A 27641-nucleotide genomic window follows, 5' to 3' on the forward strand; every position below is an offset into this window, starting at 1 on the left:
AAAGCCCCCTTTACAGCACGCTGGGGCCCTTAAAGTGGGTGCCAGAGCAGTGTAAAGGGGTGTTGGTGTAAGGCCCCATGATAGTGAGTGCCCCACTAACCTGTGTTGTGTGGGAGGACTCCAGCAGCATAATGCCACTTCCCCCACCAATGTGCTACAAACCTGGCACTGCTAAGGGTGGAAGGGAGTTCAGTCCTCATGGCCCATTCAGACCTCGATCCCACTGTTGAGTCTGCCACGTCACCCGCACAGAAGTGGTTTCTGCGAGGATGTGACAAAACCCATAGTCTCCTAGTGGCTGCCTGGTTGCTCACCGTGGCCACTCGGAACTTTATGGCAACTGAAAAGCTAGAGTTCGAATCCTCCTGCTCTGAAAGCCCAAGCCCCTACCCCTTGAGTAGACGGAGAATCTCAGTTAGCATATAGGAGCTATGAATCACAGCTGGGCAGTTCTGATTCCACCCAGCAGAGGGCAGGATATGCATATGCACCGACTAGTTCCTCTCACCGTTGACATTCATTCATTAGATATTGGACTGAAACCAATCCATTTAACATGAACCAGCAAAAACCTTTCAAGTGGTGATGAATGACTTTAGGTTAATACTGACAGAGGGCATGATGTAAATTGTGGAATCTACAGATGAAAGGCTCTTTGGCCCAGATCCTCCAAGGGATATATCAATGGGAGTTAGGTGCCTAAATATCTCGGAGGCTTTGGGTGTTTGTTTATGGGGCCATATGCTAGCCTTCCGCACTGGTGTGAATTATGCCCAGCGGGAACAGATTCCAATCTGTTGACCACTGATTCTGAGATGGCTCGGGTGATTTTACCTCTGTATATGGCATTAGTGAGACTGACACTAGAATATTGCGTCCAGTTGTGGTGTCCACGTTTTTAGAAAGGATGCTGTAAAATTGGAGAGGGTGCATAGAAGAGCCATAAAAATTATTGAAGGGCTCAGGAAATGCTGTCAAACAATGCTGTCAGCATCTAGTTGGTCACACAGAAGATTGAGAGGTGACTTGATTACAGCGTCAAAGTATCTTCATAGACACTTTAATCCAGTGTAGAAGCTAAACAAATTCAAACCAGGAATAAGGCACACATTTCTGATCATGAGGGTGATTAACCACCGGCCCAAACTACCAAGGGAAGTAATGGATTCTCTGTCTTTTGATGTCTTCAACTCAAGACTGGATGCCTTTCTGGTAGATATGCTTGAAGTCAAACACAAGTGAAACCAGGTGAAATTCTATAGCCTGTTTTACACAGGAGATTAGACTAGATCAGCGTTTCTCAAATACGGCCCCTGTGGCCACATGTGGCCACAAAGGGTTTTTCTTGCAGCCACAGCCCCCTGGGCGGTGATGAGGGGGTGGCCCCTCCCCTCCTGGGGCCACCAGCAGGCCCTGCCCCCCTCTGGAGAGACAAACACCAGAGGAGCAGGCAGCCACTGAGTTCCTGGAGGCGGTGGGGGTCAGACTTCAGCCCTGGGATGGCGGGCAGCAGGCTCAGGCTGTGGGCCTTTGGGCTGTGACCGCGCGGTGGCAGACTCCCGCCCCCAGGTGCAGGGCTTCGGGCTCAGGCCCCCGGGCTCTCGCCCCAGGGCTCATCCCCCTCCCATCGCCCCTGACCCCGCTACCTTCCTACTCACCTCCGAATCCAGGGCTGTATTTGTCCCTGGTCTTGCCGAGGCTGAGTAAATCTGCTGTGAAAAGTGATATCTGTATGTTTGTTAATATCCCTTTTCACAGCAGACTTAGTAGCTAGCTGGAAGGCTGCCGGAGGTGATATTAACATACAACTATCACTAGCATGTTTTAGAAAAAAAACAACTCAAAAAGCAAAAGAAACAACAAAAAACACAAGAATGTGCAAAGCATCTTATTTGTGTTTCTATTCTGTTCAGGTCCAGTAAAAAGCAGAGACAACTGTACGTTATTTTTATTATTGAGTCTTCAAAAAAACAAAACAAACCCCTATATAAATAAATTACAATGATTTGGACATGTGTATGTCCAAATTTATTTGTTTTTCCTGAAGTTAATTAAGTATTTTAGGGAAAACTGTCAGAGCGGCCACCAGCAAGAGGTGGTGGCCACACTTTGAGGCCACCAAAAAATGTGCTGGGGGGAGCCCCTGGACTAGATGATGGTCCCATCTGACCTTAAGATCTATGAATGGTCGAAAGTGCTTTGAGATCAAGCAGGGAGGAGAGTCAATGTGGCAGACAATTCATTCATGGGAGAGCTACACTGCATGAAACTGGTTCAAAGATGAGTCTAGTCAGTACATTTTGAGGGCATTACTCAGTGCTTTAGTTTCATGAACCTCACTGGGTTTAACGAGGAGGACATGGCTCAAAACGCTGCACAGTCATTTGAGACGTTTATCTCAGAAGTTAAAAGGCCACTATACTGATAGGCCTAGGGGATGGAAATACGTACCCATAAATAGACAATGCAGCAACACAACCCGTGCCCTGACCTTTGGCATAATATTTATCTTATTTATCTAAAATAAATATATTATATCTATATTATATATTTATCTAAAATCACACATTAAAAAAATAAACAGGGGAACTTCTTAAGACTCCATTGGTTGCTCCAGACAGATGGATTTTTTTATTCACGGTGCAAGCCAAAAAAATCTAGCTGGCTTTTTTTGTGCAAGAGATTGGTTGGGGGGGGGGGGGGGAAGGGGGTTAGAATGAAAAACTCAGTGTTTTTGCTTTTCCTCATTTTCACATTTATAATCCAAAATAAACACACGGCTGGAGTCTTTTATGTTGGGCAAAAACACACAGCTTCCATGTTAAGTGCTGCTTGGCTACAGGGTATAGACGGACTTTTTCTTTTCCTGCCACTTCAGCATATTTTAAACACAGATTACAGGGAGTTGTGTCTTGTGGAGGATAGGTCCATCAATGGCTATTAGCCAAGATGGTCAGAGGTGCGACCTATGCTGGGGGTGTCCCTAAGCCTCTGACTTCCAGAGTCTGGGACTGGACAACAGGGGATGGATCGCTAGATAATTGCCCTTTTCTGTTCATTCTTTCTGAAGCATCTGGCACTGGCCACTGTCGGAAGACAGAATATAGAGCTAGATGGACCATTGGTCTGACCTAGTATGGCCGTTCTTATGTCATGAATATTGAGCAGCTGATTTTCTTTGCGGGTTGGCTCTTCTAAAGGGTGACATTCACCCATGTGCTGAGAGCCAGCCCCGTGGCACTGAATCACGTCAATCATATGGCCTTAAGTGGAACTTAAGCAGCGCATAGGCCTTGTGGTGCATGAGAACACAAGAGAACAGTCAGAATAGGTGACATTTAGCTCATATCCTCAACCCCCCTGCCATTAATTTGATATCTTCTCACCTGTGCAAAGAAGCAGAATAATATCACTCCTACCTCCGCATTGATAAATCCCATCTGATAAGGGTTTAAATGATTAGGGCATCTGTCCGTACAATTGAGCAGAGAGCAGTTTAGGCAAAATCTTGGCCTCTGCATATGAAGAGAGATTAATAAAACTGGGACTTTTCAGCTTGGAAAACAGATGGCTAAGGGGAGATATGATAGAGGTCTATAAAATCATGACTGGTATAGAGAAAGTAGATAAGGAAGTGTTGTTTACTACTTCTCATAACACAAGAACTAGGGATCACCAAATGAAATTAATAGGCAGCAGGTTTAAAACAAATAAAAGGAAGTATTTCTTCACACAGTGCACAGTCAACCTGTGGAACTCCTTGCCAGAGGATGTTGTGAAGGCCAAGACCATAACAGGGTTCAAAAAAGAACTAGATAAATTCATGGAGGATAGCTATTACCCAGGATGTGCAGGGATGGCGCCCTTAGCCTCTGTTTGCCAGAAGCTAGGAACGGGCGAGAGGGGATGGATCACTTGATGATAACCTGTTCTGTTAATTCCCTCTGGGGCATCTGGCATTGGCCACTGTCAGAAGACAGGATATTGTGCTAGATGGACCCTTGGTCTGACCCAGTAGGGCCATTCTTATGTTCTTATGACTGTAATTAGTATAAGACTGCAAAGAGGCCCCTTACTTTGGACATAGAGTAATTGTCACCCGATAGCGACTTTGTGGGGAATGTCTCCTTAAAACTCTCCAGAGCAAAGGAGCCACCGCCATTCATTTCAGTATCCAGTTCCCCATCTGTGAATTGGAGGTGATACTACTTCCTTTCCTCCAGCTCTGGGCTATAAAGATTGTATGCCTTTCCAAGCAAGGAACTCCTCTTGCTTCGTGTATGAACAGCACCTAGTGCAATGGGGTCCCAGACTCATTTGACACCTCTAGGTGCTACTGTGATACAAGTAACAAATCTCATCATTCTAAAATTGCTTTCCTTGTTTTTTAAACTCTCCAGGGAGAGTCATGGGCTCACTAGACAACAAGGTGGCAGTTACTTTTGGTCTCAAGTTTGTCAGCACTGAAATGGAACAAACCTTTGAGCTAAGTAAACTTTGCCCTTAGGTTTTCTCTTACCTGTTGAAAGTAGCTGCTTTCACCAAGAAACACGGAACAAACCATGAACAAAGGCATAAGTATTTGGGAAGAAAGCTGAGATTGCTTCTAGCCTTTCAGTTAAGACTTGCCAAGAACTGGGGAAAACAAGTAAATAATTGTCCGCTGTTTCGTAATAGTAGGAAATTGTAAAAATCCAAAATAAATGTAAAAACTAAAAGGACTGCTCAGGTAATCATAGAATCATAGAATATCAGGGTTGGAAGGGACCTCAGGAGGTCATCTAGTCCGACCCCCTGGTCAAAGCAGGACCAATCCCCAACTAAATCATCCCAGCCAGGGCTTTGTCAAGCCGGGCCTTAAAAACCTCTAAGGATGGAGATTCCACCACCTCCCTAGGGAACCCATTCCAGTGCTTCACCACCCTCCTAGTGAAAAAGTTTTTCCTAATATCCAACCTAGACCTCCCCCACTGCAACTTGAGACCATTGCTCCTTGTTCTGTCATCTGCCACCACTGAGAACAGTCTAGCTCCATCCTCTTTGGAACCCCCGTTCAGGTAGTTGAAAGCAGCCCAGTAATGGGCTACGGTGCCTTGAAAGTCTTGGTCTCTGGGTCAAAGGCAACCCAGACTGGTACTCAGTCAAACCCAGGCCATCAGAAGGCTTTGCAGAGTCCGACATGCAAGAAATCAGTATTCAGAGTAGCAGCCGTGTTAGTCTGTATTCGCAAAAAGAAAAGGAGGACTTGTGGCGCCTTAGAAACTAACAAATTTATCGATGAAGTGAGCTGTAGCTCACAAAAGCTTATGCTCAAATAAATTTGTTAGTCTCTAAGGTGCCACAAGTACGCCTTTTCTTTTTAATAAATCAGTAGTTTCAGTTCAGTCCTGAGCAGGAACGTGTTAGTGTCAGAAACACCTTCTCCAAATTGGCAGGCCCAGCAGAGAGACTCGAGTGTAGGAGCCTGAACTTCCCTCTGTTACCCATTCTGCCACTGACCTGCTGGGTGACCTTGGGCATGAGTGCTCCCCTGCCTCCCCCCGTGCCTCAGTTTCCCCTTCTATAAAATAGGACATCTGATACTGACCTTTTGTAAAGCACCTGAAGATCTGTGGATGAAAAGTGGTGTGTGAGAAATAAATATTATGATTTACACACACAGACTGCAGCTAGCTTTACAAAATTTTCTGCCCAATCAAAGCCCCATTCAACGTATCATTCCCACACTGTGGAGGAGGGGGGGATGCTTTCCTCATCACCGCTGGTTATCAAGATATCTCCCCCAGCCCACCCCTCCAAACGGCTTTGCTAATCTGCCCTGATTCACTCAGTATTGCTCAGTGATTCTGAGGCTGCAACAAGCACTTCCGCGAATGAATCAGCCCAAGAGAGGGAGGCTGATTGCAACGGAGGAAGCTTCTATTTACAAATAAATTATGTGGCAAGCGGCATGTGTGAGGGGGTAGGGGCTGTGAAGGAAATCCAGGGGGAAATAACATAACAGTGTTTGCATGCGTTTTAAATGCTGTTACCAGGGTGGTTCTTTGGGCTTGTCTGCCAGTGGCTAGAAAGTTGAGCATCTGTTGGGCAATCCAGCGCAGAGACATTTCATGTCTTGGCACTGCCAGGGGGTTATCTCAGTGGCGTAACGGCCACACTGGTATCAGTGTGGCCACACAGACCATGACACAGCGGGGACTTCCTTGGCATCGGTAACCTCCAAAGTCGCCCCCAGCAGTCACAACTTCCCTGATGACTTGTGGGGTTTCACCAACGGAAGAAATGAAACACGGCAACATACTACGACTAAGAATAATTTTTAAAAAGAGGGTGTAGGGGTTGGAAAGCAGATCCTTGCAATGGGAAGTCACAGGGCCAGCCCCCCCAACATTCCAAAATTCTGAGTCAGGCCAGCAAAGATCTCGAATTGGGGCAGGGAGGATTATTTGCCTTCTAGTTTCTGAGACTTTAGGGTTCACATTTACTGGCTTTTCTGCATAGCCCTGAGGCCTAGAAACTCTCTTTATTCTTTATTTACATGAAAGCTGAGATTCTCTTGTAATCACACGATTCTAGGGGCTGAGGCATTAAGAAAAACACCAAATATCACAAGACTCGTCAGAAAATGGCTGGAGCTGGCAATGGCGTGGAAAGGAGGTTTCTCAGTACCCCGCATGAGGAGCTGGATTCACACAAGGTGAGACAGGCCAGCATTGGGCACCCCAGAAGAGAATTCACCCTTCGGGGTGAGGGGGGTGAAGGATGGTACCAGCATTGCTGTTAGCGGTGAAGTACTGGAGTTAAGGATAACTACAGGTTTACCCACTTCTCATTTGGGGAATATGGAGGTTAGGTTAGTTTACCCATTTCTTTTTCTTTTCTTTTTTTTTACCATTACATCACTGGAGGTGCTACTGCTGGACTGTCCCAAGGGGAACATGCTCTTGGGGGAACATGCTGAACCAGTGCATCCCCTCCCCACGCCGGTTATGCCCTTTTTTTCTGCCAGCACCATCCACCTGCAGGGCTCCCTGACCAAGGGGAAATCGCAGCCTCTTTGCACTCCTACAATCTCTCAATCCAGCAGGCATTCCAGATGGACTTCGCTGCTGGAATCTTGTAGCTCCTGGGCTGAATTTGTCCAGTGCTGGATTTGCTATTTGCCCTGCTTCACAAAATCCAGCTGACTTAGATATTATATGCTAGACAAACACAGTCTATACCGGGGTGGACAAACTTTTTGGCCTGAGGGCCACATCTGGGTATGGAAATTGTATGGTGGGCCATGAATGCTCATGAAATTGAGGGTTGGGGTGCAGGAGGGGATGAGGACTCCAGCTGGGGGTGCAGGCTCTGGGGTGGGGTCAGAAATGAGGAGTTCAGGGTGCGGAGGGGGCTCTGGGCTGGGGCAGGGGGTTGGGGTGCAGGTGGGGGGGGGTGAGGGCTCCGGCTGGGGGTGCAGGCTCTAGGCTGCAGGAGGGTGGGACTGAAGGGTTCGGAGGGCAGGAGGGGCATCAGGGCTGGGGCAGGGGGTTGGGGTGCTGGAGGGTGTCAGGGGTGCAGGCTCTGGGACCGAGGGGGTGCAGGAGGGTGGGACCAAGGGGTTTGGAGAGTGAGATCGGGGCAGGGGGTCGGGGCATTGGAGGGGCTCAGGAGTGCAGGCTCCAGGCAGCGCTTACCTCAAGCAGCTCCCACAAGCAACGGCATGTCCCCCCTCTGGCTCCTACAGAGAGGCGCGGCCAGGAGGCTCTGTGCCAAGTGCCACCCCTGCAGCTCCCATTGGCCATGGCTGCCAGCCAGGGGCAGCGCTTGGGGCGAGAGCAGTGTGCAGAGCCCCCTGGCTGCCCCTACATGTAGGAGCCAGAGGGGGGACATGCCGCTGCTTCCGGGAGCCATGCGGAGCCATGGCACACGTGGAGTGGGGCAAGCCCCGGACCCTCCTCCCCGGCAGGAGCTCGAGGGCTGGATTTAAATGTCTGAAGGGCCAGATGTGGCCCCCAGGCCATAGTTTGCTCACCCCTGGTCTATACAGTGGGGAGGCAAGTTTTAAAGGTAACTTGGGTCTGCACTGTTCAGAGCTTTGTATGTCATGAATTCCACCCAGCAGTCAGTTGTCAGCCAGTAAAAAAAAGGTGTATTGATGACAGATGGCTCATCGACCGAGGACACAAATGTAAAACCAGATCCAGGGGCTGGAATTTGAAGCTGGAGAAGTTTAAACAAATATTTAACAGTGAGAGTCATTAACATTGAAATAACGTACCGAGGGCCGGTGTCTTCTCCATCACTGGCAATTTTTAAAATCAAGATCAGATGCTTTCCTAAAGACTAGGCTCTAGTTCAAACAGGAATTAATTCAGGGAGGTCCTAAGGCCTGTTTTACACAGGAGGTCAGAGTAGAGGCATGTCTACACTTAAAACGCTGCCTCCACATGGCCGCACCAATATAGCTGCACTGCTGTCGTGCTTTAATGAAGACACTCTGCGGCTTTGTCTGCACTACAGACCTCACAGCGGCACAGCTGTACCGCTGTAGCTATATCTCTGTCAGGTCTCCCGTGTAGCCGCTCTATGCCGGCGGGAGAGATTTTCACCCCCCCCGAGTGACGTAGGTCTGTAATGTAGACCTCGATGATCACACTGGTTCCATCTGGCCATATAAGCTAGGAAATGTCATGCTCTTGCCAGCCTGCCCCACGCAGAAGGAATGCAGCTGCTTTCTGGCCTAAACCCGAGCTTCCAGGTGGCTTTCACGGCTAGGGCCAGCCCCAGCCCTTGCATTAGAGGTAACGAAGGCGTGGATTGCCAAGGTAAGAGCTGCCTCTGAGAGGAAGGGGCGTAGTCACTTGGCCAGCCCTAAATGAAAGAATGTTCTTGTGGCTTATGCAACCTGGGAGTCTTGGATCCGTGATACATACACAAAGGGAAGGGCTGCTCCCTGGTTTCCTCCTGATCCCCGCCTCCTACAAACTAACCACAGCCCACAGAGGGCAAAGCCCTTTCAGTGCATACTGTTTTTCTAAGGACATTTGATTTGCAAGAGTCCTGAGCAAAGCTGAGTGTGATAGCTTCCCACTAACACACGCTTTCCTGAGCCAGGCTCATGTTGCATTTCTTATTTATACTCAGCGACTTCAGCATCTAGAGCTACGGTGTGTGATTAGAGCTGTGGCACCTCCTCGTCGCAAGAGCACCATCTACCTTTTGGCTTTGAAACACCTTAGATGCTTAAGCTTACATCTCAGCATCGTGAATATTCCTTTGTATTACTGTAGTGCCTGGAAGCCCAGGCAACCTCAGGGGCCCATTGTGCTCGGGGCTGCACATACAGGTAGTAAGAGACAGCCCCTGTTCCAAAGACCTTACAATCTAAACAGACAAAGGAAATGATTTCTATTTTACAGACGAGGATGGGAGGGCCAGTGAAATGGAATGACTTGCACAAGAAGTCTGTAGCAAAGTAAAAAACTGAACCCAGATATTTTGAGCCCTGGTCTAGTACCCTAACCCAAAGTCTTCTTTCTTCTCATTTGGTAATCTTAACCCTTCATCCTTTGTGCTTTCTCGGGGGGCCAGGGGCTCTCTGTCAGCTGCCATCCCCTCTGACCCAGGTGGACTTTCAAGTTTGCAGAGCACTTTCTGTAAGAGAGATGTGGGGTTTGTCTCTAGGCAAAATTTCCCCTCCACCCCACCTGTGCAATGTGTTAGGTGGCAGCTGGTTGCCAGAAGTGGCTGCATGTCTGTATATTTGCCCTGAAGCTCGGTGAGATCATTCAGGATGAAAGGTGCTGCAGCAGTGGAAGATGTGTTAAGATGAAGAATACTTGGACAAACACAGTGGCACAATCAAAGCGGGTCAGTTTTGAAACTACAATTCTACAGATTCCATTGTCACTGAGCGCCAGGCAAAATGAAGGCTTGATAGTTATTCCTGTGACGAGTTTGCTAATACGGGGATATAAAGGTTGATGTTATGTTCTTTGAAGGATATTTCAGGGAGGATGCATTGATCCCCTGACTCTTGTTTTAGGTCTCTATTTATATGCTAATGGTAAAAATCAATATAAAATAATTTTTACAACACTTATTTTATTTGTACACATCCGAAGAGATCAGACGTATTGGAAACCGCATTAGGACCTGCAATTCGCCAAGTTCAACCCTTCTAATTCTCAAACCTTAGGATGCATCCACACATGCTTGGCTGCAGGTGAACCCCCTAAACCCTCTTCCAAAGGAAGGTGAATCGCCCATGTGCCAGGGCCAGAGGGTGGGGCAACACAACATTTTGTAGGCGGAGGCCAGATACTTTAACGCCAAATCTCTCACGGTGATCAGAAGTGTAGACAAGCCCTTAGATAGCCAGGTGATAAGTGCCTTAGCCATTCTTGATAGGTCCGGCTGTCAGAAGAGGGAGCAGATGAGAGAAGGCAGAACATTTCTGACCCTCTCCTGCCGCCTAGAGTTCACGGCAGGCTTCGGAGAGAGAGCGCTCTCGGGCTGATCAAACCATAGTCTTGAAGGCCCAATCCCAGCTACCCACAGGGGCCGTGGGAGGCAGCTCCCAGCTGCTCCTATCTATGGTGTAATGGCCAGAGGGGCCGTGGGTGGCAGGAGGGGGAGCCACTGGGAAACCGATCACGGGCTGCCCAATAAAAATCTCCGTGTGCTGGGCTCGCACAGCTGCCGGCCCCGGAGTTGCTGAACTTTGGGGCTCGTGGGTTGGCGAGGCAGCCCCGCTCGCTATCATCCCGGGAGGGACCCGGCTTGCGCCCTAACGCGCTGCGCCCCTGGGGCTCCCCAAGGCGGAGGCGCACGGAAGCCCCTGTGCGCCCTGCTCTCTCCAGCTGCTAGCGATGTGGGGCCGATCTCCCTTCCCTAGCTAGGGCATCTCCCTGCGCCCCACGCCTAGGCACTAATCTCTCCCCGCACCCACGCACTCCTCCTCCTCCTCCTCTCCCCCAGCGCCTGCCCCTTCCCGGGACTCCACGGAGCGTCTCCAGTAGCCGCGGGTCCCGGGCGCCTCCCTTGCCCCTCTCGGAGGGGGCAGGAGGGTGATGGTCGGCTCCGCTCAGGTCCAAGTGGTTGAAAGGTGAATCCGCCTCCATTTCCGCCCGGCGACGGAGCCCTGCCCACCGCAGGGAGCAGAGGGAACCGGCGCACCGCCACTCCGGGCGCAGCCAGGCTGGGGTACGCCTGCAAAATGGTCAGCTCCGCCGGGGAGATTGCCGTGGTCGCGCTGGGTAGGTCGAGCCCCTTGGCGCTGGGCGCCTCCCTCTGCCTTTGCTTGGCTTTGTTCTCTCACTTTCTCCTCACTTTCCCTCCCTTTTGTGCCTTCCCTTCTCTCTCGGTCACTTTGTCTCCCGCTTTCCCTCTCTTTCACGCTCCACTTTCCCCCGCTCCTTCCCTTTCCCCCCTGCTCCTTTACCTCCTCCTTCTTTTGACTCTTCCTCCCACCCCAACCCCGTTCGGTCGCTGCTTTCCAAACTCCCTTTCTCAGGTGGCATGCCCCGGTCCATGCCTTCGCTCCTGCATAAAGCCATAAACACACCCGCTTGCTTTGACTTTTCTCTGGTTCCCATGGAAAGAGAACTCTGACCCTAGCGTATTCAACTGCTGCTCTTTTAAGGGGTGGGGGTGGTGGGGGGATTAAATGAATCAAGGGGACTTGTGGCTTAATTATATAAGCAGGAGAACAAAATTAAAAACCGTGCTGGAGGGGACCCAAGCTTTTGGGGGTGTTCTCATTTGTGGGGGGAGCTTCTCTCCCCCCCCTTCCAAATCCTGGAATTGCTGATAGATGGAATATGGTGCTTGCTAATCACTCATCTAGAAGTTCTAACTCTTTCTCAGCCAGCTACAATTTCCTTGCCCCTCCCCTGTGCCCATTCAGCACCCCTTTATGTTCAGTTTGCAATGTGTCTCTCTGGTTGATGGCTTTTAAGAGAGTCTTCTCCCAATTGTTTTCTGACAAGGCTGAATAAGGAGGCTGGAATGTCAGTCCACTGTGTGTGTGAGAGCCCTTGTGATTTTCCCCCCCTTGGAGTTTGTGCTTGTCAACAAGCAGTTGGCTGAGAATTTAACAATGCAAATACCTTTAGGTATCTTTTGCTTGCCTATTTATTTCTTGTGTGGCTTGCCCCTGGCATGTTTGCTCTCCACTGGGTCTGGTTGGCACTAGGTGATTAGCAATGTTAGTTTAAAATTTAAACTAGGTGTGTAACGAGCACTGGGCAATTTAAAGCAAGATCATGACACAAAGTTTAGTGTATGTGTGCATGCCACAAGAGGAGAGTTTGTTACCTATTGAACATAGTTGGGGTTGGCCCTGCTTTGAGCAGGGGGTTGGACTAGAGGACCTCTTGAAGTCTCTTCCAACCCTGATATTCTGATTCTATGAACTGAAGCATGTGTTTCCTATTGCATTGGAAACATGTGTGTATGCTTCCCTTGTAACTGAAAGAGAATCCCTGTGAAAAGTGGAATATTAGGGTCCCAATCCTGTAAAGGGTTAACCCCATGCACGTTTACACTGCACAAGGAGTTCCTAGAAGTCGCCAAAGCCTGATCCTGCTCTTTGTTGGACTAGCGTCAATTGGGATTAACTCTGTTTAAATCAGTGGAGTTATACAGGTGTAAAAACTCTGAACAGACTTGAGCCCAATGGATGTTCTGGCTTGCACTGTAGTCAGTGGGAGCTCTGTGCATGGGCGGTTTCAACATTATGCTCTTAAAGGGGGGAAGGGGTCAGATTTTAATAGCTAGATGTGTGTTTTTTGGCTGGGCCCAAGCTTACTGAGGGTGACTGTTCACAGGGGTTTGCGTACAGAAGGTGAAACACTGAGGAAATGCACTGGCAGGTTGGTCCCCATGGCTCAAAAACATTGCAAGTTAAAGCTTATCGAGTGGGTATGTGTCCTTACCAGCAACTGCCTCCTAAGCAGAGTGGGTGCCTCAAATGTCTTCACAGCTATTGCACCTGCCCTCCTCTGTGGCAGGTCTTTGAAGGCTGAGGGTAGACTGTGCCTAGAAGTCCACAAGGCCTGGAAACGAAGCTGTGGTCTGAGTGCATCCGTCCACTGAAGTGAGCTGTAGCTCACGAAAGCTCATGCTCAAATAAATTGGTTAGTCTCTAAGGTGCCACAAGTACTCCTTTTCTTTTTGCGAATACAGACTAACACGGCTGTTACTCTGAAACTTCTCCCCTGAGTGGGCCTGTAAGCGCTGTGATTCCCTGGCTGCTGTAGGGAAGGTATTGTCATGGAAATTGCTGATTTCACACTGGGAAGAACTTTTCAATGAGTTGCTGCAGTTTACTTCATTCTTTTTTAGAAAATCTGTGCTTGTCAGGAGTTGAAATAACTTTCTTGCTCTGCCAAGGAGAGAGGTATTACTTCTTATTTGTATTACCCTAGCACTTCAGAGCCCTAGTTGTGAACCAGAAACCCCGCTATGGAAGGTGCTGTACAAACATTGCCTCAGTTTACTTAGCTCTGTTGGGTTTTTACATCCTCCTCCTTACACCAGTGTAAATTGTGAATAACTCGACTGAGGTCAGTGAGGAAAATCTGGATCAGAAGCCTCTATGGACACTGTCAGATCTTGATATCACATTTTACAGTGGTGTAAATCTGGAATAATTCCAGCCCCTTCGGGTTTTATTTCTGTGTAACTGAGACTTTGTCTAGAGGAAGGATTTTTGTACCAGGGTAGCTGTATCTATGCAAAATCTTTGTGGTCGAAACCACATCAATGCATTGAGTCAAAGCTGGGAATCTTCACCAGGGCATACGAGCTCTGAGTACAGCTCTGTGGAGAGCTGCATCTGCACAGAATGTGCCTTTTGCTTTGACGATTTACCCCCCCCCAAAAAAAAAAAAAAATAGCCAAGTGGTAAAAGTGGGGCCTGACTTTCCTCTTATTTGAGCTGTTGTAGGTCAGTGGTAATGGAGTTACTCCTGACTTATACAGGGTTGAGAGAGAATAATTAGGACTGCTGTTTTGAGCCTGAATGCCAGTTCTGAAGAGTACTAAACTTAAACTGAGCTCTGTTAAAATTCTGGGTGCACAATGAGGCGATTTTGCTTTCTTCTGAAGAATCAAGTATTGCCCTGATGGGTCAGCAGTTTGATCCAGGCTCCCTAATGATGTGCTGGTCGGGACTGGTTATTCAGAGGTGCTGATCCTGTTAGTGTCAGTCGGAGCTGCATGTGTTCGGCCCTTCTGAAAACCCAGACCGATACATAGGGACACCTCTCTTAGGCTGTTCTCTGGGCTTTGTGTAAGGATGGAAGTTCAGACCAGGCATCCATGCAATCGATAGTTAAATTGTGGTAGCCTTGTAGCAAGGAAAGCCAGCTAATAGGGTGACCAGACAGCAAGTGTGAAAAATCGGGTGGGGGGTAATAGCAGCCTATGTAAGAAAAAAAAAACCCAAAATTGGGACTGTCCCTATAAAATTGGGACATCTGGTCACCCTGCCAGCTAATAAATGACTTTCTTTAAAAGTGGAAGAGGAGGAAAGAGGATGGTGGTCTTAGAACTCTGTTAGCAATGAAAATCTGATTGGCTTGAATTTCCTAGCCAGAGAAACTCTTGCTCCTATTAAACGGGACCATGAACTCTTCTGGCTCAGAAAGAGGAGCTTGATTCAGCCAATGAGACTGTAAAATACATCTCATAATCATTCTGTCAAGCATGCAGTGTGTGGTGCTTCAGTCCACAGCTCTCTCATATGTATTGTCTCTGCTTGTGGTGGCCAGGAATTTCCTCTGCACCTGCTCTGAGAAGCTGGTGTCTCCCTAAATGTGTTAGTGTTCATTTATCTTTCATAATTACAGCTGCTGCCAATGGAGCTGTGTTCTCTGGAGCTTAAAAGTAAAAATAGAATGGAAGTTAAAAAGAAAATGAAAGTTAAATAAGTTTACCTGCATCCCAGTGCAGGATTAGCAGAATTACCCTTACAGATATTAAGGCTGCATGTCAGAGCAGCGGGTCTAGAGATCACCCAGAGCAAAGGAACTTCAGAGAGGTGCTGGCAATTAACTGAATAGCCCAGCAGCCACAGCCAAGGAGCAATCAGAGGGTTAATATTTTACCTATAGTCCTAATTGCAAAACAACATTCTATCCTCTGCCTCAGCTCAATTAGAGCTCAGTCTTGAGGTCCTGCTCAGCTTCCCGCAATTGAAATAGGAAATGCAGGGTATTCAGCATCTTGCATGAGGGAGCCCAGGCTAAGCTATGGAAAGATGGACTGTTTCAACGGGAACTTGAACTGTTTGTTTACCAGGGTATTATATGCAAAGTATTTCAGTTCTCTGGGGAACTTCAGCCAGGCGGAATGTGATTCTTCGCATTACAGTCTGGCTGTGATGGAGGCTTCCTCACGGCTGCTCTTGTGAAAAGTGCTGTTGGGTCCTTTGGACACCAAAAGAGAGCCTTGTAATGCAAGTTTACATGCCTCTGAGGGAGAGACTGAGAAACATCTTTCTGTCGGAATAGGTCTTGGAGGCTACAATTAGAATTGTAGACTGTGATTCATAGAATTCATTCTAGTCCCAAATCTATAAGCTAAGCAATCTCCAAAATGCTGCTGTCTGCTATATTCTTATAGCACGACCAAAAAACGTGTTCCTGCTCAAATAAACAAGAGTTGTAGTATTATATTGATACTTTATATAGTGCCTTATATTTTATTGTCCACCGCTTTAGTGATGTACGCTTAATGTAGCCATTGCTGCATAAGAGAAATCTTTCTTGAGGGGTAACCGCTAACTTAGATCCCATCATTTCGGATGTATCATTGGGATTCTGTTTTCCGATATGTTACTTTGCACTTTATCTACGCTGAATTTCATCTGCTGTTTTCATTGCGCAACCCCCAGGTCTGTGAGATCCCTTTGTAACGCTTCGCACTCTGCTTTGGACTTAACTATCTTTCCAAGATCTTTCCAAATTTTGTATCGTCGGCAAACTTTGCCACTTCCAATGTTTACTTTTTTCCTTTTCATGTATGAACAGTACTGGTCCCAGTACAGATACCTGGGGGCCTTTGTCTCAACTCAGCTGTAATCCTTGTCTTCTATATTTTTCACCCTCTCATTTTAATGCTTATGGAAGGAATCAATTTTGAACTGTCACCAATACTGCTGTTTAATGAAACTTAGGAACTAAAATTACAGCACCAACACACCGCTGTACACATGCCTGTAACTGATTGATTTTTCTTTTACTGTGCTGTATACTAAATATATAATAACTGAACAATGCACTTTCAAATAAGTAATCTGTAGTTCCTTAGATTTAAGACCCAACAGACACTTGGCTTCAGTCCCTTTCTGGGTTATTTGCTCAGCCACTCCTTGCTTGCAGGGATGGTCTTTGATGATGGATTGCTAAATAGAACTGCCACTCAGACTCTTAATTCATTGCAGGGCAGATTTAATTTAATGAGGGGTTGTTGTCTGCTTATAATTAAAAGGGCAGAATGTTAATATCATGTTCCTTTACATGGGAACAGTAAACATGTTGGAATGACACTGTTTCTAGACTGTATCTGCATCTTCATCTTGAACTGGAGACACGAGGTCTGGTCCAATTTCCATTGAAGTCAGTTGAAATACTCCTGGGCCTAGAATCCCCAGAGGTATTTTGGCTCCTAACTCCCATTGAAATGTATAGAAGTTAGGAGCCCAAATATCTTTTGGCCGACTGGGCCCTGCTGATTTCAGTGGGATTTAGACTGGACTCTGAGGGCTTTGTGCTGATCTGCTCAAGGGTGAATGTCACCTTGTGTCCCACTAAAGTTCGTACAGATAGGCTAATGTTTTAATAAGTCACCCTTAACAAGAGTCAGTGAAATATGAAGTAAGAATTGGAGAAAGATCTATTTTTTTTTTTTTGGTCCCCTGTTACTTGAGCTGCTTGAATACATAGCTTTATTACTAATCTAGTATACTTCTAGAGCACCCTGTGCTCCAAAGGATCCTAAAGCCCTTTACAAACTCCTTGCACACAGCAACGCTGAATTGCAGCCACCTCTGGGGTGGAGTGTAGCAATTGTCTGGCAATGTTGTGCAGCCTTGGAAAGAATGCAAAGGGTCCTTAAGAAATCCTTCATGCTGCACCAGAGTTATTAGCCAGTTTCTCAGAGAGCTTTGCTAGCAAATACGGGACCAAATTCAGAGCAGAACTGGAGCGGAGGGAATACAATGTATCAAGACAACTTTCAAAAAAGTGTGGTCTGGGGTTTGTTCTAGGAATTGGGAGTTCCATCAGGAAGACTGCATTGGGGAGATCTTTCCAAACCCGTCACTGCTTGCAAGATTATTTCCCTGTGACTGGTCTAACGTGGACTGCATCACTGTTCTTAATTTTATATAGGGTTGTTCAAAGGCTAATATTTCCCGGTCTCTCTCATGGCTTTTCCCTTTCTTAATAAATAAAAGGGTTTGGAGTCATCAGAGTCTCCCTCTGGGCCACCACATAATGAACGTGTGTGAATCTTCTCTCAGAACTGTTACGCTAAAACCAATTCCCACACGCTGTGGTGTTTCCGGAGATAGGTTCTGCACCAGCAAACCTATGTGCAGCTCAGTGATGGCAGAGCCTGCTTGGAATTCAACAGCTCTGCAAACCACAAGCTACTGAAGGGAGTCCTGACTCCGGGAAGCCAGCTCACTAAGCCAGGTGCAAAAAGTCCTCTCCATGCACAGTTAGCAGTGCCTCCGGCTTGGCTTGGCAGAAGGTTGACTAGATTGGACCTGTGCTTGGTAATGCTAGGGCTGTGAGTGGGCTGACCCAAGGGGCACCAACCACCGGTGCAGGAGTAATCTACTGTTCACCATGTTCTTTCCTACTGTGACCTCTTTCCCCCAGCCCTGGTCCTCTCCTATATCCTCTCATCCCTTCTTCCCAAAGAGGCAATACTCTTGTCTTAAATGATGGGGGCCCAATTTTCAAAACCGCCCAATTTAAAAGTCAATGGGACATAGACTTCTAAGCCACTTGTTTTCTTTGGAAAATCTTAACTGATTGCTCTCACTTGTGATAGGGAAGGTAGCTCCGGCCAGCAAGTGGCTCTCTGCCATTTATGCTAAATGGAGGGAAGTGCCTGATTTCTGAGTGGTGGTTGCATTTAATTCCTTTGCTGTTTTAATAATCATTGCCCACAAGGGAGCTGAGCTCTACTCTGGAGGCAAGACCCTTTCTAATGAGCTAGGCCTCTGAGAGTACGTCTACGTTAGGAAAAACTACAGCTTCCCTGCTGTATTGCAGACCCTTCCTCCTCCAGCCACAGAAGGGGTTTTCCTGTTGCTCTCCAGGAGGCAGAAGCTAGGTCAACAGAAGAATTCTTCCATCGACAGCGCTGTCTATGCTGGGGCTTAAGTCAGCTTAACTATGTCTCTTGGGGGTGCATTTTTCGCACCCTTGTGTGCGGTGTAGCTAGGTTGACTTAACTTTCTAGTGTAGAGCAGCCCTGAGGAACTTCTTTGAGCCTCAAGCTTAGTTTGGTTGTGCAGGGACCCCTGTAAATCATTCAGTAAATGATAGGTTGGGCTAATGCACTCGCTTAAAATGGAAAACGTGATAAGTGGATGCAAATAGGGAACCTCCTTTGCACAACCAATGACAGCTAAGTCATAACGTGGGGTGGTTCTTAGACTCCTCAAATGGTGAGTTCTAGGGAAGGTGGCCTACCCTAGTGCACATCTTGCTTAGGACATATGTTCTAAGGGCCTCACCAATGGGTGATGGTCTCAGTATATCCCTAATGGCCATGTATCTGTGGCAGCTACTTATTGCAGGTCATCAGTGAGGACCAATCCCTTCAGGACCAGAAACGCAGGTGAAATTACTCCTTTAACTCAAGTTGCAGAGACTTGTAACTTTGAAGTTGTAGGTCCTGGGTTCAATCCCAGCTAGCAACCAGTGGTGAGAGTTTGCATTGTGAAACTCAGTCTTTGTCTTGGGAAAGCTGCAGATTTTCCGCAACGATTAAGAGTGTTAGGTAACCAGATCCCATTTGAATTGAATATCCCATTAGGCTTCTTTGAAAAGCCCGGCCTTGGTACTTTCAACTTTCTATCTATTGCCAGTGTCCTAGCTAGGTGACTCTGCATGGGAAAGCGTGATGATCCCACAGTAGATTGCATTACAGCTACCACAGTGCACGCACCTAAATTCACCACCCTAGCTGCCGTGTAGTCGGGTATGTTAGCGATAGTTTGCTCTAGGTAACCTAAAACCTTATTTACGCAGCTGTCAGGCTTCGCTTGTGTGAATCACTGACCTCAAGCAATCACAGAGTGACTGAACCTAGGCAGTCTGTGGTTAGTGAATGTAAGCTTTCGGATACTGAGAGGATAAAAACCTAACTTGTGGGAGGAAGTGGAAAAGTCCATCCTTTAATGAGGAAAAAGGAACCTGTGGCCCAAGGTAATGGAGTCCCTGGCAGGTCCATTATTTGAAATCCTGGATGAGGTGTATTTACATCTCTGGTTACCAAGAGGAATTTGGCGTCAATATGGATAACAAGAATGTCAAGAATTAGAATAGTGCTAAGCTTATGCTGTCTGCCTCGGTATATTTTCAGCAAGGCTTTGCTCTGAAGCAGTGTTAAGGCCTGATCCAGGGCACTTAACTTTAAGCACTCCTTGACTTCAGTGCGACTTGGGCATGTGCAACAAAAATGAGAGTTTTAGAAACCATGAGCTCTGAGGAAAAGCTGAAAGAATTGGCCAGTTTAGTCGGGGGGTGGGGGGGGGAGGTGATAAGTCTTCAAATATGTGAAAGGTTGTTATAAAGAGGACTGTGATCAATTGTTCTCCATGCCCACTGGGGGTAGGGCAAGAAATAATTGTCTTAATTTGCAGTCAGGGAGATGTAGATTGGATATTAGGAAAAATGTTCTACCTAGAAGGATAGATCAGCACTGGAATAGGTTACTTAGGGAAGTTGTGGAGGCTGTTAAGAACAGGTTAGACAAAGACCTGTCGGGGATGGTCTAGGTATAGTTGGTCCTGCCTCAGTGCAGGCAGTTGAACTAATTGACCTCTTGAGGTCTCTTCTAGCCCTACATTTCTCTGATTCCACGCATAAGTGCTGTCCTGGATTGGGATAATTTTTTCAATTGTGGCTTAATTTATTTCTTTGGCTTTGGGGGCTTATTTTCAGTGTTTGTACAAGGGGCATCCATACATAAACTTTGTGTCCTTCATGTAACTTGCAAGTACATCACAAATAATGAAGCACAATACAATTTGGTAGAACCTGCCACCATCAAGCCAGACTAGTTAAAAGCTTAAATTTTCCCCCTCTAACAATTCCCCACTTTTCCAAACCTGCTCAGTTTTCCAGCCGCTGGGGGAAAAGATGTGCTTTGTGACATGCCTCGAAAGTAATCATGTTGGGCCCGTTTCAGACGGGGGGGCGGGTATAGAATTCCAAAGCCACAGAGAATCTCCCACTAGTAGCCCCCTCTTGACTTTGAGTGGAATTGAGATGAGAAAATCAAAGCTGGTAAAAGGAAATATACTTTTTCTGACCAGGGTAGACTGTGGAACTCATTGCCACAGGATGTTGTGGAAGGCAAGACTGAATCTGGCTGAAGAGGGACTGGGCAATAATATGGATAACAAGAATGTCAAGAATTAGAATAGTTCTAAAAGAAGAGCTTTGGAAGGGATGTGAAACTTCATGCTTTGGGATTTAAACTAATCTTTAACTCCTAGTGATTGGGATGAGAGCACATCTTCCTGCTGTGGAATTTCTAGCACTTTCCTCTGCAGCAAGTGGTGCTGGCCACTCTCAGAAATGGCTATTGGTCTGGATGGATTATGAGCCCAATCTGATTTAGCAATCCCTATGTTCCTACAATCAAAAACAGCTATCACCCCACCTAATTAAAGAGCTGGAGAGAGAAAGTGGGTGAGGTAATATCTTTTATTGGACCAACGTCTGTTGGTGAAAAAGACAAACTTTCCAGCTACTCAGAGCTGCTCTTCAGTTACGAGCTCTACGTAGCGGGAGAGCTTGTCTCTTTCTCCAACAGAAGCGAAGGTGGACCAATAAGATTCCCTCTCCCACTTGGTCTCTCTGATATCCTGGAACCAACATGCAGATACATACAACAACACTGCAAACTGTAATTAAAGAGCAGTCAGTGGCACAGTGTTTCAAGAGATCACTGGCTGTCTAACATCAAACATTTTTGGGGTGTGTGTATTCAGCTGCCTTACAAAACTCCACAGAGAGAAGCATCTATTTGAACTAGGTGGGATGATCAATTTTTAACAGGTTCCAACACCTGATCCAGCTAATAATTTTTGCCTGTTTATATTTCCTCATGGGAGTTAAAGCCCAGCCGAGAGCTCTGAAGGAGCTCCTGTCTGTATGCCAGCTTGAAGCTGAAGGACACAGAAAACCTTCTGCTCTTAAGTCTGCACCTGCTGGTGGCCTATCTCTGGGTCACAGCTCAGCTCAGCTTAGCTGGAGGGCGACTTGTGGAGGTGTTGGTCTATGAGCTAGCATTCTCTCTTGCGCAAATCATGCAAAGGTGGTGCTGGAAAGGTTCCCAGCTGAGTTTGGATACGCTTGTTGTTAACACTCTGTGTGCTGTCACCAGGAAGTCCAGCAGGGTGCTCCATCTAGCTGAATTTTGGGGAAATGCCAGCATTCCAAGGGCCATATCTTTAAACAAACGTGTGTAACATCTAGGAGGCGGAATGAGTTGCCCTTATCCTCATACAATTGTTCTTTGAATCTCTGCTTCTGTTTTTGTGGGTGCAAAGTAGCTCCAATCTCAACTTGGCAGCCAAACGTTCATAACTGGGCACCTGTTTGCAACGTTCCCAGCTTATCTGACGTGTGTTTTTTCATTGCAGACCTAGTACTCAGCCCAGTCTCACTAGGGGTTAGGAGCCCTTTGAGCAAGAGGCATAGATTGATTTCTGGTAGAGTCTTGGTGGGTTTGACTCCAACCAGCCGCATTAACTGGCTTCAGCTGAGTGTTAGTTTAGGTTTGGGGATTGTTTTGACCCAAGACTCAGGAGGGTGAGGTACAACTGCTGCATGAACCGAAATCAAGAAAAGGCTAGAGAATCCTGCAGACTGGAAATGGTTGAGTTTCACATGACTCTCTGCTTAATTAGGGTCCAAACCGGGACCTTCAATCTGAACCCCTCAATTTCAGGAAGAGGTATTGGCATCCCGATTTCTGGATCCCAGCTTGCTGTCATGGCCTTATTTCCAAGAGAGATTAAAAGGCAGTACTAACGCTTTTTTTTTTTTTTTTTTTTAAATCTCCCAGAATGGGTTATCCTTGCAAGGAGACCCATCTCTTGATCATGTGATTCACTATTTAACCTTCTGCCAAATGAGCTGATCTGGTGAAATAGCCACTATTTCAGCCTGAAGTCTCACAGCAAAAGTTCCAAAATCATGTAAGCCATCCAAACAATACCCCCCTCTTCATCCTCTGGCCTGTGATCTACAGGAAGTCGGACTCAATGATCTGGTGGTCCCTTCTGGCTTTAAATTTGATGGGTCTAACCAGCACTTCAGCCTGAACAAAATCTGGCTCCAACCTCTGTTTTTCCCAGGCTCAGTGACCCGTCTTATTAGAGCAATGAAACCTGGCTTTGCATTTCCACTGTGTCTGCAGTTCCAGAAAGCTGAATCTAAATTGATCCTAATTGTTTTCTAGATTTGCTATTAGTTCTGCTTCTGGTGGTCAATTTCCTCCTCCTAACTCTCAGCATGGAAAAAGAATGACCTTCAGAAATATATAGTGTGTGTAGCTTTCTCCTCCCCCTTTAAATCCTCTTAAAACAAGGATTGTTTAGAATCCTTCCATTATATGCAGACTCATATGGCTCTATAGGCTTCTTGTTAGGATAGTGCTTCCAATGTTACCACCACTTTGCCTTTCTGGTGCACATTTTGTTCATTTTTATGAACAGTTGTTTACAACTGGTAACATAAGAGCTGGAACTCTACTTATCTCAACAGAATTGGGGAGTGTGGAATTCATGCGATAAACTGGGTTTCAAATAAAAAAGGCTATTTAATTTAGATGGGGAATCTTTGGATAAGAGGGCTTACAGTACACACAGTTCTTTGTGTTTGGATAGATTTGAGCCACTGGTTGGAGCTGGGAGTCAGGACTCGTGGGTCCTTTTCCCAGTTCTGCAACTGACTTGTCCATTGACCACAATGGGCACTGGATCAAACCCTAGCGGTGTGTGACCTTAGGCAAGTTGTTTAACCTCTGTGTGTGTGTGTCAGCTTCCTAATCTCTACCTGGATATTTAAAAATACCATGCAGGGGTACTGAGAGTTAATATTTAAACCTGCTTTGAGATCCTAGGATGAAAGTTTTCATGGATGTTCAAAGTATGATTGCTGCTCCTACTCCTGTACGGTTTTGTTGCGGAAAATACTTCCATCCATAGATACCTGTATAGATCAGGTCTGTGTATCTATTGCATTATACATAAACTTGGATATCTTGGGTGTATGTATGTGTATAGTTAGAGATGATCCTTTCTGGCCTGAAAATATAGGGATATGTCCCAAAAGCCATTGACTCATTTAAAAACCTGTAGGTCTCTTGCATCTTTGACTCTGCCCCTGCAGCGAGAAACTGAAAGATCTTCTGTGTCTCTCTTGACTGTTTGTTTTAAATCAATTTTTTGCTTGTTGTATTGTTTCTGACCTGTATTTGAAATTTTTCCCTAGGTATTTTACTAGCTGTGTGCCATGCCTTGGAGAACACAACATCTGCCTTGAGTGGTAAGTTCACTGATGTAATATATTAACCTTAGACCTTGCACAGTAATTTCAACCATATCTTCTGCATCCAGAGCTCCGAATTAGCTCTGAGCCACCCCTTCTAGTTTTCCTAATCATACCCAGTGGTCCCCACAGATGTTCTCATCATGCCTGTACCCTGTTTCCTGGCCCTCTCCAGTAGTCCTCCAGCTCAGATGCTTGGAAAAGGCCTCGGCCATGGGGCTGAGATCTGTGCTTGAAAGTGCAAAAAAAAAACCCCAGAAACGTTTCTGGGTTTTTTTAATCTTACTACATGTAATGTTGGCCTCTTTGCCAGGGCATAACTTGATTCTTGTTTAATGCCCTACCGTCAATGTATTACTCTTGACCATGTTAATAAGTGGATAGATCATATGTGTGATTTGGTAGGGCTGGTTTAAGAGGACCGCGTGGAAGAGAGGTCATTTCTTTTCTCTGCCTTTCATTCCATCATATTGAGCGTGAAGCCATTGTGAGAGCAATAGCGGAGAGAATTCACTTTAGTTTGTGTGCTGCTTATGCAGCCCATAAAGGTCTTAGCTTCCAGCCTGCTGCTAGCCATTTAAATAACCAACAGACAGAATAGTCTTTTCCTATACCCTGGCTCATAACCAAGTGCTGACTTGTAGTGTAGTGAAATAGGGTCTTCTCCAGGGTGCGTGCTGGTTTGTACCCATGAGCAAACAATGCTGTTGCTAGCTCTTTGGGACCATCGCTGATGTATTTATACAAAACCCAGCACAATCCCAATTGAGGCTTTTGATAGCTACTGTAATGCTAATTACAGGGTCCATGCAGAGCCTTGCTGATCAGTGTGGATAGCATGCTAGTAGTCATATGTGTAAATGATCCCCCGGGATGTCACCTTATTCCATTGTATCTGTGTCTGGGGTGGTGCAAAGAGGGGATTGGGTTAGTTCCTTCTTTTACATGAATGCATCTTTTAGTGGGCTGGCTAGTGTGTGTGGCTACCCTCTGGTGGATGGAATCATATCTGCTCAACTGCATGTCATAGTCCTCATACTGCGAACAGAGATTCTTCATGGCTGAGGCATTAAGTGCCTGTGTCTATATTGGATTTGTTAGATTTACACACTGAAAAACGCTTGGCAACTGCTAGCGCCATTCCTTCACAGCCTTTAGAGTGGATCTGAAAGGGACTGAGTTGTCAAGTTCATATCTGGGTCTGAACTTCCTCCAGGTTCTGGTGGAGAGTTGGATCCCATCTCCTGTGTCCAATGCTGTCTAGTAGACCAGGATAACCGGTACGTGGGAGAAGTGTTGCGAGCTATGGCTGCGGTTGTATGCACGCAGGCAATGGCGTTCTCGGGAATGTGATATTTTTGCAACATGTATTTTGCCTTGCAAATAGGTGGAACGTGGGCCAGCCAGACACCAGTCTCTGTGTGTGAGATACTATTGCTCAACAGCCACCTTTCCAAATTCCCGACAACTTCTCCATTCCATTCTCTGCCTGGCTTTTCTCCCATAAGGCACTGGAGTTGTGCTAAAATTAGAAAGCTTATCTCTCTTGTGCAGGTATGTGTTACCTGCTCCCAAATTGCCGTGCCCTAGATACTAAATGCATTATTCTCCTTGTACTTGCTTCATTTTTTATCACCTTGACTTCAGTGGAGTTGCCCTCTATTTTATACTGGCATGAGAGGAGAGTCCAGCCCTACGTTGCTCAAGTCCTCGTATCTCTCTGCTTTGTTTCGTCTCATGAATTTGGAAAGGAAGCGTTTGGTGCCGGTTCAGTTGGTTGAATAAACAGCTTCTTTCGTTCCGCCCGGGCGGAACGGCCCAGGGATGAGACTGAGCTGTGGCTTTAGAATGACGGGGCTGTCCAGCCCAAATCCAAACTACACCCGTGGTTTTTGTGCCGAATTCTAATCATTGGCCCTTTGCGCTTCTTTGGTTGTCCATGTGGGGCTCTTCCTTTCCCTTTACAGGGTCCCGCAATTGAGGTGGGCGAGGAAGGAGAGAACTTCCTGTTTAGATGTTTGAGTCCACTATTACTTGTGTTTTTTCCCCCATTTGTGGCATCCTCCTGTCGTCTTGATTCTGCACCTATTGAATTTGGGGCAAAACTCCCATTTTAAACACTTTAGGTCAGGCGTGCCTCTCGTTATATGCGTGTACAGTGCCTAGCCCAACAGGACGCTTCTTGGGGCCTCTAGGCATTACCATGAGGCAAATAATAAGTAATTTGATATAGAGATTCAAGGATCACTTATCTCTGAATGACCAGTCATAATTTATGGGCTCTATTCTATCCGAGAGCACCCTTTGCAGGGCCCCGCAACGGAAACGTGCACTGTGCAAAGGGTGGACTTTGGCTCTGAGAGGTCACTGCAGGTGCGAGATGAGGTGATGTTTTGTTGTAAAAGATTTCCCCTCCCCATTTGTGATGACCTCCTTCTAATCACTAGGGAGTCCCGTCTGTGTCTAAGCCACTGGTTTTTCCGTTTCCTAACGGGGACGTGAGAAGCCGTGAAAGGCTTTAGAGCCAATAATGGCACAGAGCTCAAAGCCCAGATCTAACACGTGAGAGGTGGTTTCTGGGCTCACTTGTGCCTGTCTGGTGGTAATCCAAGTCCCAGGATTTTCTAACGAAGCTGGGGGGGGGCGGGCACGCAGGAGCGGCAGGGGAGGAGATTCATTGTCTACACAATAGCTACAATCCTGCAGGAGATCTCAACCTGAATAAGCTGATTTTTAGGATCATGTAGATCTTCCATATGGAGTGGAGGCAATTTGCCCCAAAAGAGACCAACCATCCATGGATCTCGCCTGCCTGTGATTTGAAGCAAACTCCAAAATTTACCGTCTAACAAAACAACCGAGAGAGCCCCTTATAAGTTCGCGACAGCCTGGTGCAATCAGCACAGGGTGGCCAATAGGGAGCCAGCAGACTGGGTGCTATTCCTGGGGTGAGTCACCATGTCTCTGTGCCTCTGTTTGCCCTCCCACCTTGTCTGTCAGCTTCTTGGAGCAGCATCTGTACAGCGCCTCGCACAGCAGGGCTCTGATCTTAGTAAGGGCTTCTGGGTGCTGCTGTGATGGAAGTAATAATTTAACTTGGGGAAATGCCCTCTGGTGCCTGGGCAGCATTTGGTCAGAAGGGGAGATAGACAGGACATCAGGGGGTCAATTCTGTAGGCTGAAATTCTATTATGGGGACTGCCTTGCGAGGATGGAGAGCGTTGTACTTGGAATCCCAAGTGACTTAAGGTATGTCTACATACCCAGTGGCCCTCCCAGCCCAGGTCGACAGTGATGTCAATGGCTCGTCAGTGCCAAGTCGCTTTTGAAAATGAGACTTGTCCTCCTATGTCACTGAGGTGCTTTTGAAAATTCCACCCTGACTCGATCAACACTGCCACAATATCAAGGGAATGCAGTAGGGGAAAGAATTTAGTACCTTACCTGCCCTACTAACTCAGCCATAGCTTATTAAAACTGAAGGATCTTAAAAATCCCAACCTGCTCGCTTCCTGCAGAGGTCTGAAAGTGGACATCCAGAACAGACTAGTCAGTTTCACCTGGTGTACTGTCAGTTTCTTGTCCACTTTGTTTTCATTTGCACTAAACCAGGTATGCAATGTTGGGCTGCAGAGGGACTGTTTTTGGTTTTAAAAACAAATGTTGCCTCTTGAATGCAAGAAGAGGGTTTGATGGAAATATCCCTTCCCCCTCCCCCCCCCTTTTTTTTTGATGTAAGTAAAAATGTAAAGGCCTCATCCTCACACCCACAACTTGATTTGTAGGTAAAATTCAATTGAACATCTTTCCTTTAGTGTGTGTTTTTTTTTTTTTTTTTTAAAT

At 46.7% G+C, this 27641-nt stretch overlaps 1 protein-coding gene across 1 annotated transcript in view; it reads left to right on the top strand.

Moving 5' to 3' along the window:
* Nucleotides 1-11136: 11136 nt before the first annotated feature.
* The window catches only part of TGFA (transforming growth factor alpha), a 40123-nt gene continuing 23618 nt past the window's right edge, over nucleotides 11137-27641 (top strand). Inside the window, exons 1-2 of the mRNA XM_074940038.1 lie at nucleotides 11137-11243; nucleotides 23742-23795. Coding sequence (XP_074796139.1) covers nucleotides 11204-11243; nucleotides 23742-23795 — 94 coding nt within the window. The 5' untranslated portion in view covers nucleotides 11137-11203. The remainder of the gene's footprint in view (nucleotides 11244-23741; nucleotides 23796-27641) is intronic.

The sequence above is a fragment of the Natator depressus genome, chromosome 26 (genome assembly GCF_965152275.1).
Source record: "Natator depressus isolate rNatDep1 chromosome 26, rNatDep2.hap1, whole genome shotgun sequence".
Lineage (NCBI taxonomy): Eukaryota > Metazoa > Chordata > Testudines > Cheloniidae > Natator > Natator depressus.